Raw genomic sequence first — 13,213 nt, forward strand, 5'->3', positions numbered from 1 at the left:
AAATATGCGCATGATTAAGGGATCTAAAATAGCGTTTATTGCGTTTCGACAGTATTTTTGTGGGACATGAGAGCACCTCAGACCTATCGAATTGCATTCTGAATACGAAGCATGTCTTTCTGATATCAAATAATATTCATTTTTTGAAAATCACAATATAATACAAATTTTATGACAAATTATAAAAATTTGATATTTGTCAAATTTTTGATATATAACAGTCCTCGACGTAAATTATATAAATCTAATGATATATTCTTAAAGTGTATTTAGCAGGGAGGAAAAGCCGACGGTCAATTGAAAATTTTGACCTTTCATATTGAAGATATGGATTTTTTCCCAAAAAGACCTAATTTTTTTGGTGTTTTGGGAAAAAAAATCCATATCTTCAATCTGAAAGGTCAAAATTTTCAATTGATCGTCGGCTTTTCATCCCACCTACATACACTTTAAGTATAAATCATCAGATTTATAAAATTTACTTCAAGTACTGTTAAATATCAAAATATCAATTTTAATGATTTGCCATAAAATGTGTATTAAATTGCGAATTTCAAAAATCAAAATTATTTGATATCAGAATGACATTCTTCGTATTCAGAATGCAATTCGATATGTCTGATGTGCTCTAATGTCCCAAAATAAATACTGTCCAAACGCTCATACCCCACCCCTTAAACTGAAATGTGGTATATCAAATTCAAAACTTTTTCATTTTTAGGACTTGATGAGACAAAAAATATGTTGAATGATTCATTAAAAGTTGAATGCATGCGATGCATGCGATCCAATCACATTTAGTTGTTTGTGAGAACGCAAATGCAAATCGAGGTCATTAATATCTCACAATTGACCGCAAAATGTGTTACAATTGTTTCAATGTCACACACAATTGACCGGCGTTTACTTGTTGTGCGTTGAACAAACTGCGCACGCTGGCTGCCATATTAGGATTACGCGCTTCCATATTTGCACAGATTGTGATACGCACTTTTGTTATTGGTCGTCCTGTTTTAGCCTGATCGATTTTTGGAAAGGGAAGATGTAAAAATCATCCATAAAATTTATAAACTTTTGAGCAAAATTTTGTGTTATTAAAGTGACAGTTATGAATGAGGTTAATAATAACTGCGCATCGGTTATTTGGAGGGCATGGTGAAAAATCTAAACATTTTGCCTTTGGAACCGAGGAATATCATGAGGGCGTAGGATATTCCTCGGTTCCAAAGGTAATGTAACATCATTAATCTATGTTGTAATCTTTCAGATATTTCGATCCACTCAAGTTGGACTAGGACGGAGACGGAAGGCAGTGAAGATTGTGTTCTTGTATTGCTTGCTGCTTCACTTGCATCTTTACCAGTCTAGAATTGACAATTGACTTCCATGGTAGGTGTCAGGTATACACAATAACTTGATCTACATCTTTGAATGTTGTTGGGTCTTCCCAAGATTGCAATGAAACCTTTAAAGCCATTTTCATGTGAATTTTGCAACCTGAAGCATTATTCATTGGAAAAATTCAAAAGCCATGTTAACAGACATCTGATTAAATATGTGCGGGCTCGTAGATGCAAAAGCGTGTTTTGTCAGAAAAGTGTGTCAAAAAATGGTGAGCTGGAAAGGCATTTGAATAATCACAGGCAGCTATGGTATCAATATAATTACATTAAAGAGAAACCCTATCACTGCAAGTACTGTCAGAAATATTTTGCCCAAAAAACCAGCCTAGAAAACCACATCAGGATTCACACTGAGAAATCATACCAATGTGAATATTGTCAGAAGTGTTTCGCTGGAAGCAGTAGCCTCACACACCACACCAGAACTCATACCAAAGAGAAGCCCTATCAGTGTGAGTATTGCCAGAAATGTTTTGCACAGAATAGTAATCTGACAGCACATATCAGAACTCATACCAAAGAGAAACCTTATCAGTGCGAGTATTGCAAGAAATGTTTTACAATGAATAGCAAACTGACAAGACACATCAGAACTCATACCAAAGAGAAGGCCTATCAGTGTGAGTATTGCCAGAAATGTTTTACAAGGAATAATGATCTGAAAAGACACACCAGAACTCATACCAAAGAGAAAAATTATCAGTGCGAGTATTGTAAGAAATGTTTTGCACAGAATAGTCATCTAACAGAGCACATCAGAACTCATACCAAAGAGAAACCCTATCAGTGTGAGTATTGCCATAAATGTTTTACAAAGAATAGTGATCTGATAAGACACACCAGAACTCATACCAAAGAGAAACCGTATCATTGCGAGTATTGCAAGAAATGTTTTACACAGAATAGTCATCTAACAGAGCACATCAGAACTCATACCAAAGAGAAACCCTATCAGTGTGACTATTGCCAGAAATGTTTTACACGGAATAGTTACTTGACAAGACACATCAAAACTCATACCAAAGAGAACCCTATAAGTGCGAGTATTGCCAGAAATGTTTTATAGTGAATAGTAATCTGACAGCACACATCATGCTGAACTCATTAATACCAAAGAGAAACCCTATTAGTGCGAGTATTGCCAGAAATGTTTTACAGTGAATTGTAATCTGACAGCACACATCAGAACTAATAGCAAAGAGAAACCCTTTCAGTGCAAATATTGCCATCAATGTTTTACACATAAAAGCAACTTAACGCACATCAAGATGATTCATACCAAGAGAAACCCTATTAGTGAGAGTGTTGCCAGAAATGTTTTACACAGAATGGGTATATGGCCGTGCACATTAGAACTCATAACAAAGACACACACAAACGCATACCAAAGAGAAATCTTGGGTGGACAAAATTATTGATGTGTTTGAGGTCACCTAACCGTCCTCCTCAACCATGTCAACGCAAAATACATTTTGAGTGCTGGAACAAAAATAAAACGTTGAAAACGTTAAAGGATTTTGTTGCTTAATCTTCAAAAATTGTTAATGACTAGGCGGTTACCCGTATCTCGTGGTTTTCGGCTATCATGCATGGTTATTGGCTTTTGCAGATCTCAAATTCAGGGTGTGTCCTTTGGCCGGGATCACTTTCCTCAACAGCTGAGCTCAACTGCAGCGTTTTACAATTTGACCCAATTCGCCCTCAATTTGAAATTTGACCTGACCTTTGACCATGGATGACCTAACAAACGCAAACCTGAGCTTCTTTGACCAAAGTTACACCCACTCACAAAATTTGAGCTCCATTATATGAGCAATTTGACATTTTTACGTTTTTTGACCTATGGCCTCTTAACCGTAGGTCTGACAAAAAGGTCACTGTGAAGACTTTTGTTTGTTAGTCCAAGGTCCACTCACCCACCGAGTTTGAGCTCCATAGAGGCAATTTGAAATTTCTACCTTTTTTGACCTATGACCTCTTAACCGTAGGTCTGACAAAAAGGTCACTATGGAAACTTTTGTTTGTTAGTCCAAGATCCACCCACCCTCCAAGTTTGAGCTCAATAGAGTCAATTTGAAATTTCTACCTTTTTTGACCTATGACCTCTTAACCGTAGCTCTGACAAAACAGTCACCGTGGAAACTTTTTGTTTGTTAGTCCAAGGTCCCACCCACCCACCAAGTTTGAGCTCCATAGAGGCAATTTGAAATTTCTACCTTTTTTGACCTATGACCTCTTAACCATAGGTCTGACAAAAGTCACCGTGGAAACTTTTGTTTGTTAGTCCAAGGTCGACCCACCCACCAAGTTTGAGCTCCATAGGGGCAATTTGAAATTTTACCTTTCTTGACCTATGACCTCTTAACCGTAGGTCTGACGAAAAAAGTCACTGTGGAAACTTTTATTTGCTAGTCTAAGGTCAACACACCCACCAAGTTTGAGATGCATAGGAGCAATTTAAAATTAGACTTCAATTGGACTTGACCCGGTCGTTGACCTTTGATCTTAAAAAATATAAACTGGTTCTTTCTCATATCAAGCTGCACCCACCCACCAAGTTTGAGGAACGTGCGACCCCTAATCTCCGAGAAAAGGTGCGGACAGATAGACAGACAGACAGAGATCCGGTGAATTATTGTAAGATTTATTACATTACATAATTGTCTACATGTCCTTAGGGAGTGTCCAGAAATACTCTGGTGGGGGGGGCTGGAAAATATGTAGGGGGTCAAAAAATTTTAGTTCTGAATAGGGGGGGTTGAAAAGTTTTGGGTGTATGAACAGGGGGGGTTAAAAAGTTTTTCGCACGTAGAGGGGGGGGGGGTTAAAAAATTTTGCGCAAATGTTCACATATTAAACCACAACAAAAGTACATTTGATCCAGTGTTAAAAATTGTCGTCTATAACTTAATTTTGAGATTTGTGTCAGTTCTTTCTGGTCAGCTCTTTAAATCACTAAAAGCTGCAATATCTTTGCTCTTCTTTAGTGTTGACAATTTTTACAATAATGTTTCATGTAGTACAGATTTATTATCACTGATATATACAACTAAATCATGTTGCATTACAATTATAGACGGAGGAAGCTTGGAGAACTGGGGTACACGTCCTCCCCCTAATTTTTTCCATGGGGACATCCCTAAAATCCTTAAAGAAGAAAAAATAAAGCAATAATTGCCATGTGCAACTTTTTTAGCACATCGAAAAGCACCATGTTTTGGGCCCAAATAGGGTAAAATTGCACAATTTTTAGCTCAGCGATCTACGAACTGGCCCATCAATTTAATAGCAAAACACATCATTTCGGCAGTAGTGTAGACAGGGGCGGATGGGCCCTGACAAAAAATGAATGAGAAAAGTGCCCCTCTGACAAAAAATGAAAGAGAAAATCTAGAGGGCAAAGAAAAGGAGCAAGAAGACCCTTTTCCATATAAATTCAATCTGATCATGGGCCCAAATAGTGTAAAATACAAAATGTTTGCACGCTGTGTGCGCACATTGTCACAATAAAGGCATTTTCATCCCATCATGGGGGAAATACACAATCTTTGCACACGTTTTGTCCCAATAAAGCCTTTTTTGAAGCTGAAATACATGTACAGTCTCTATAAAAAACAAAACCGGTATAATTATGTATTTGCAACTGCAATTTATTTTCTCGTCTGTGCCCCGAAATTTTATTCACCCCCGAACCAAGAAAACTGGCTACGCCACTGTATTTTGGGCTAAAATAGTCTTGTTTTTTTGCGCCTCACAGAACAAAAGTCCCAAACATAGGCGTAGATCCCGGGGGATGGCACATCCCCCAAATGTTGACGCCTGATGTATGTGTGTTTCTGACCAAATTAAGCTCATATTTAGCCATTTTAGCCCCAAAGTACAAATTTTTGCGTATGTAATCCACTTTTACATCAAATTTCATTCGTTTAGCTTCCAAATGGCAAAAATTTTAGTATGCTACTTTAAAACATTTCCACAATTCCACATATTTTTCAATGACATGCGTACAATTTCATTGCACTTGAATACAAATTTTAGTATCATTAATGCCATTTGAATGGTAGTAGAATTGAATTATGCACATATCAAATGCAACCCCGGCCCCTGGGGACCCTGGGATGGTCCGGGACTTGACATCATGTGACCCGGATTTGACTCAAAATGTATCCCGGGGGGAGCCGGGACTGGTATAAGACGTCGGCCAAACCCCCGGGAAAGTGGGCAGGGACTTTACCCGAGCCGGGCCGGGATTATGTAAGTAACTTACCCGGGTTTTCCAACCAGTAAAATGGGCCGTGGTTTGCTAGTAAGGATGTCCACATTTATGGGTCAGGGAATCCTATCACTTGGCCGTACTTGAGCCGTGGATGTATATTAATAATCCACTGAGTCGCCACATTAATGTTACTGTTCATATAAATCCATTCCAAAAACAAAATCTTGGCCGTTGTTTCCAAATTTTGCCATAGTAGTTCATGTATCTGCTATTGAGCGGGGCTCTAAAGTTAACATGTTTAACCAGACCACACTGGCTTCTTGACATGCATGTTCAAACGAGAGCCTGCTATACGCTTATTTATGCCAAATGTATTGGTTTTAACCACCGCCGAGAGTAAAGTTTTAAATTATTAGGCCTACACTCAAAAACAAAACTGACTGTGATAATAAAAAAATCCATGATACTTTTGTGACATCTGCGATCGTCTGCTATACATGGCCATAATACTTAATAGAAGACTAGATACTATAGGTAGTGTACATGTTCTTTATAAACTCTCCAGCTGTAATTTTCTTCTTTAAAAAAATAATTATAAGTGTATGATATAAAAATTGAATTCAATGTCTTGTGTTAATATACATAAATCAAAACTATATTATATTTTAATGTTGGAGCGTCAACAATATTCATTAATCACAAATCGTTGAAAGGATGTTTTCAATATTACCCAAAATGACAACCTCGTGAGCAAACAAAATATTATAACTAGTGCGCCAAATATTTGATAGATGGTCATTTGATTTAAAAAAGATACAAGGTAGGCCTATTTGGATGGGGTATGGGCCTTTACAGAATAGCCTCATTATAATTATTGAATTTGCATTTTGGATTGACATAAAAAAAATCATATGTACACACTGTAGGCCTATAATATTATGTGCTTAAAATGTTCATGCAAAGATCGAACATTCGCCACTCCCGTATAATCGTGGACAGGTGTAAATGCAGTGATCTGTTTCTTTCATATCTTTGATGTTTTAATCATATAGACCTACTTGTCCCATTCCCCTGCCACTGTAAAGCATGAAAAATGGGAATGTCGGGTGACTGGAGTCCGACATTGATTATTGTAACGTAAAATTCCTTCGACGGTGTGCTCGTCCGAAAAAGGGTCATTAGACATAATAGACGTTAGTCCAAAAGTGGAAACAGTAGGCCTTACGCTGCTCTGCACTAGTGACGAGAATCTAGGTAGCCTAATTTCGTTATCGTTTAGTTGTTCCGCAACAAGGTGAGTAACTGACGATTTGCAATGCAACACACATGTTGGCCTATATTTGAAGCATTTGAATCCTCCCAGCATGTCCAGAGCTTGGCAGTCCATTTAGTGAAGACATACCTGAATACCGAATTTTGAACCCGCGATATTAAAACCATATGTAGATCCAGGCCTATATCCGATGCTCAGGGCGGGAACTTGGGCCGAGGAATACCGGGTTTGCATCGGTTTGCATCAGATATTCGCCCGGGGCCGGGAGTGGCTGAGAGTTGTGCCCGGTGGGTCCGGGACTGGCCAGGTGTTTACCGGGACTTGAACTTTTAAACCCAAAATCCACGGCCCACGACCGGCCATCCCGGGTCCCCAGGAGCCGGGATGCATTTGATATGTGCATTAGTAGAATGGTACATTATGATGGGGGGGGGGGGTCAAAATAGTTTTGAACATATATGAGGGGGTCAAAAAGTTTTAGGTCCATTAAGAGGGGGTCAAAAAGTTTTGGGTTCGCGAAGAGGGGGTTAAAAAATTTCGACATGAAATTTTTTTTTTTTTTCCAGCCCCCCCCATACAACCCCCCAAAAGTATTTCTGAACACTCCTTAAAAAATACTGCAAAATCTTACCCTCAAATAGCCAGTAAAAGTGGTTATAAATTTTCTTTCCCTGGTCTTATTTTCACATACCACTGTCAGCAGGAGAGCTACATGCAACTCCAACCAAACCATGGATAAAAATTTATAATCCTTGCCCTTCACCTCTGTGCAACTGGTATACATATGGTGGACCTATGTGGTAAAATTCAACATTACTTGGAATTCAACATGCACGGAGCAATTTCTTATTAAGATAGTTATTCTTTCTCTTAATAATATTTTCTAAATCTTTATTCTTTATAGTAACAACTTTACTTTGGTTTAAATGTTGAATCATGATGAATTCTTGTGAGCTTGCTAGGATTTAATAGACTGCCTTTGGCCAGAAGTGTCTGCCAGACACTCGGGTCAGTCAAACCTTCAGTGATGATGCGTTAAACGAGTGGTCAGGTTTTATATTAGTTTTTATCCATTTCTACATATTTTATGAAAATTGGAATTACTCATAAATGACTAAAGAAGAAGCAGCAAGAACATTGGATCCATAATACCGGTAATGATATTTGAAGAGCTTTGTTTCAAAACCTCTTGCATCCACTTGCACATTTTTGAGAACACACCAAAAACATCAAAAGAATCACTGATATATGGGTGTTTGCAACAAAAGCAGTTTTTGGCAGGATGCTTGGGTACGATGAGCCGACTGCCAAAAACTGCTTTCGTTGGAAAACACCTTAAACATAGAATTCTTTCCTATTGGACATTATTATATCCACTTTTTTTTCAAAATTCAAATAATTTTACTTTGTGTGGCAAATATGATTTTGAATTTCCAATTCATTATCCAAATAAATACAATGTTTTAGGACAGACTTGTTGCAGTCTAAAAGTTTTTTTAATTGTTATTATCAGTATTGTAAAAGTAAGCATTAAAATGAGCAGAAATTTGCATAATTTTGGCTAAATTTGGATTGGTCATGATTAGTAATATTAAATCCTACAAGTGTACCACAGATGGCAGATATCAAGAATTTTTGATGATTTTAAACAGCATTTTCTATAGGCCCATTCCATGTCAACTCCAGGGATGTGCACCGCAGCACCTCTTCAATTTTGTCATTTTCTGTGTGGTGGTAGATATTGATGAGAAAGTAAAATCCTGAAAATTTGAGCTTCATACTCCATTTCGTTTTCCCGTGGCATCAATTTGAAATTTAGGGGGGTCAGCGTAAAAAAATGTGTCGCAACGCGAAAGAGCGATGTTTGGAGGTCCATAAATGTATAAAGGAACCCTTTAAAACTGAAAAGTGTGTATCCTGGGGTACTTTTTGGTGTAGAATTCAAATCTGCTATCAGAAAACTTGTAACTCCTTTACTTTAAAAGATATAGGGCCCTCAAAATGCAACTTCGTCCAACCAGGACCAACTTTGGGGGGTCAGAACTCCAAAAGTAAAAATAATTTAAGCGTCAATTTTTTGCCAGTCAGAGCCCTTTGGTAGGACATTACTCTTATCCAATATTGAGCATATTAGAATACATTTAGCTGAGATATTACCCATGCAAAACCACTTTTTTACATTTTGACCCCCTGAAAACCAATGTCAGACAATTTGCCCCACCATCAACTTCAGGTATGTTGAAGATATGTTCTTGGACAACATTTCTGAGAGATATTGGCTTTGGTTCTTGATGGCTTCAACACATTAGTAAGGTTTGCCTTCTCCATAGAGTTGTACATGAAATCATTATACATGCAAAATCAAAAATGTGTACAACTCTATGGAGAAGATTATTTTTACTTTTGGAGTTCTGACCCCCCCAAAGTTGGTCCTGGTTGGACGAAGTTGCATTTTGAGGGCCCTATATCTTTTAAAGTAAAGGAGTTAAAAGTTTTCTGATAGCAGATTTGAATTCTACACCAAAAAGTACCCCAGGATACATACTTTTCAAAGTTTTAAAGGGTTCCTTTATACATTTATGGACCTCCAACGTCGTCTTTCAAGCTGCGACACATTTTTACGCTGATCCCCTAAATTTCAAATTGATGCCACGGGAAAACGAAATGGAGTATGAAGCTCAAATTTTCAGGATTTTACTTTCTCATCAATATCTACCACCACACAGAAAAAGAAAAAATTGAAGAGGTGCTGCGGTGCACATCCCTGGAGTTGACATGGAATGGGCCTATAGAGAAAGACTGGCATCCTTTTCAATGATGTGCGCCATTATGTTAATTTGCTCATGCATGATGGTCGAATTCAGCACCGTTGAAGAGCTGGTGTTTGAACTTGAAAATCAGTGTACTATGAAAGCCCCTTTTGATTTCATGATGGAATATGGAATTTGAATGTCTGTGATACTAGTCATAAATTGTGGTTGCCCAGTGTATATGTGGTATTTTTTAATTTGGGGTCAAAGGTCATTAAGGGGTCACTTCCGGTATGAAACGAAATACTTATAAAATGCATCTTCCATAAATTACGTAGGACAGTGATACCACTTGCACACATGCATTGGTGTTCCCCAGTGTATATGGGGTGTACACAGATTTGGGGTCAAAGGTCATTAAGGGGTCACTTCCGGTATAAAACGAAATACCTTCAAAAAAATTTTATTAGCTAAGTAAAACAGGACAGTAACGGTATGTTCATATATGAATTGTGGTTACCCAGTGTATATGTGGTATTTTTTTATTTTGGGTCAAAGGTCATCAAGGGGTCACTTCCGGTCTGAGACGAAAAACCTTCAAAATGCCCCTTCTGCCGCAAGTAACATGGCATAGTGATGCCACATGCAAATGTACATTGACACTAGCCAATGTCTATGGGACTTTCATATATTTTGGGGTCAAAGGTCAATAAGGGGTCACAGCACGGCTGTGTTCGTGGTCTTAGACCACAGCTAAGTCTAGTTGATGTTTTGTTCAAACATGGTATAAATCATTCTGGGACACCTTGTAGCCTGTGGCAGTGAGCTAATTTGTCTTTGTACTATATAAAGACCATGCACATTCTTCATATGAATCACAGGCCTATATTCACATAGCCATATACATGTACCTGTACAGATGTACACACACCCACACAAACAACTGTATTTTATCCAAGGTAATTGCAGACCCCTCCTCCATACGGTACCCTATAACCCTAAACATGGGCCATAACACTAACCGTAATTCTAATCCTAACCCTAATCCTAACCTAACCCTAACCCTAGTCCCAACCCTAACCCTAACATACCCTTAACAGGCAAACCCTAATCCTATATCAATTCCTAACCTTAGTCCAAATCCTAATCATATAGCCTTGGAAGGGGGGTGCTCCTTTTGAATGAATAATAAATTGGACATTCAATATTAATATACACAAAGTGAATTTAATTTCAAGTTTAAAAGAAACCCAGACTTAATAAAATCCAAAATGGAAATCCTCTCTGTTAAATGTTATAAACACGTTATTGAACACATTATCCACTGGTTTTACTGAAAACGGAACAGCATTTACCGTAAAATAAAACGTGTCTGTTCCAGCCCTGTGATATTAAGATTTCATTTCATACATTCAGCATGGGTACAGTGATGTTGTCATACACACAAAGGTTTTGAATAGCTATGACATCACTCACTGTACCCGCACTAGATCATGAAGTCATCCCATCGGCACGTTCAACACTGCCACAAGACTTAAATACCACATCCATGGGAAACGCCATATTTTATTTGATGTCGTGGTAAATATTATCCCGTTTTCGATAAAACCAATGGATATGTGTTCAATAAGGGACCATTCACAAACACTTGTTTCGGCCTCCTTTTGAGATCTCAAAAATGTCAGACCCCCCCCTTTTTGACATGAGAATTATGGGTCAACCCCATAGAAAACATGAACTCAGTTTTCCCAGGAAAATTTGTGGTCATTTTTTTCACCCCCCAGGGTCAAAAATTTTAAGGGCCACCTTTTCGCATCAGGCCCCCAACAAGTGTTTGTGAACGGTCCCTAATTACATGTTTATAATTGATTTAAGCATTATGTTTCATCAGTAATGTTCTCCTCTAAAACAACATGTGGTTTGAAAGTTTAACTTTCAGAATATAATTAACGTTCATTAATCAATGTAACTTTTCAGATATTTCGATCCACTGCAGTTTGGAATCTTTTAACAGTAGAACCAGGGCTAAGACAGCAGCTAGTTGATTGTGGTCTTGTATTGCTTACTGATTCATTCAAGGACATCTAAGTCTACAATTGAATTCTGTGGTATGTTTCAGCTGCACAGAGTAAGATCTTCTTAAGATGGCATCAAAACTTTTAAAACCATTTTCTTGTGCATTTTGCAAACTCAAGCATTATTCTTTGGACAAATTCAAATCCCATGTTAACAGACATCTGACTAAATATGTGAGGGCTCGGTTGTCAAAAAATTTTAAGCTGGAAAGACATTTGAATAATTACAAGCTGCTATGGTACAAATGTAATAACGTCTTAAACGCCAAAGAGAACCACATCAGGATTCACACTGAGAAATATCATTGCAAATATTGTCAGAAGTGTTTTGCTCAAAGCAGTCACCTCACAGACCACATCAGAACTCATACCAAAGAGAAACCATATCATTGCAAGTATTGCCAGAAATGTTTTGCAGTGAAACATCATCTGATAATACACATCAGAACTCATACCAAAGAGAAACCCTATCAGTGTGATTATTGCCAGAAATGTTTTACACAGAGTAGTATTCTGACAAGACACAGTAGAACTCATACCAAAGAGAAACCCTATCAGTGTGAGTATTGCCAAAAATGTTTTACACGGAATAGTATTCTGACAAAACACATCAGAACTCATACCAAAAAGAAACCATATCAGTGTGAGTATTGCCAAAAATGTTTTACACGGAATAGTATTCTGACAAAACACATCAGAACTCATACCAAAATGAAACCATATCAGTGTGAGTATTGTTCGAAAGGTTTTGCATTGAAACATCATCTGATAATACACATCAGAACTCATACCAAAGAAAAACCCTACCAGTGTGAGTATTGCCAGAAATGTTTTCCAGAGAATAGTAAACTGAAAAGACACATAAGAACTCATACCAAAGAGAAACCCTATCAGTGTGAGTATTGCCAGAAATGTTTTACACAGAATAGTCATCTGAAAATACACATCAGAACTCATACCAAAGAGAAACTGTATCAGTGTAAGTATTGCCAGAAACGTTTTACACGGAATAGTGATCTGACAAGACACATCAGAATCCATACCAAAGAGAAACCCTATCAGTGTGAGTATTGCGAGAATTGTTTTACACGGAATAGTGATCTGACAAGACACATCAGAACTCATACCAAAGAGAAACCCTATCAGTGTGAGTATTGCCAAAAATGTTTTACACGGAGTAGTATTCTGACAAAACACATCAGAACCAAAGAGAAATCCTATCAGTGTGAATATGGCCAGAAATGTTTTACAGCCAATAGAAGTCTGACAAGACACATCAAAACTCATACCAAAGAGAAACCTTAGGCTGGACAAAATTATAGATGTGCTATTGGTGACTCAACAGGCCACTGCCCATCCCTGTCAGCCGAAAATACATTTTAAGTGCTGTAACAAAAATATAGGATTCAGTCGTTGTTGAGCCTCCAACCGAGTAAAATAGACCAGACTTAAAACATTGAACGGCATGTAAAAACTAACTATTGTAAGGATTTTGT

The 13,213-nt window shown here is 37.7% G+C and overlaps 1 protein-coding gene across 1 annotated transcript in view; it reads left to right on the forward strand.

Moving 5' to 3' along the window:
- Window positions 1–13,212, forward strand: part of LOC140140355 (uncharacterized) — a 57,856-nt gene extending 44,644 nt beyond the window's left edge. Inside the window, exons 6-8 of the mRNA XM_072162115.1 lie at window positions 1,268–2,468; window positions 11,059–11,068; window positions 11,787–13,212. Of these exons, the coding sequence (XP_072018216.1) occupies window positions 1,432–2,468; window positions 11,059–11,068; window positions 11,787–13,022 (2,283 nt within the window). The 5' untranslated portion in view covers window positions 1,268–1,431 and the 3' untranslated portion in view covers window positions 13,023–13,212. The remainder of the gene's footprint in view (window positions 1–1,267; window positions 2,469–11,058; window positions 11,069–11,786) is intronic.
- Window position 13,213: the final 1 nt, after the last annotated feature.

This window comes from Amphiura filiformis, chromosome 19 (genome assembly GCF_039555335.1).
Source record: "Amphiura filiformis chromosome 19, Afil_fr2py, whole genome shotgun sequence".
Classification (NCBI taxonomy): domain Eukaryota; kingdom Metazoa; phylum Echinodermata; class Ophiuroidea; order Amphilepidida; family Amphiuridae; genus Amphiura; species Amphiura filiformis.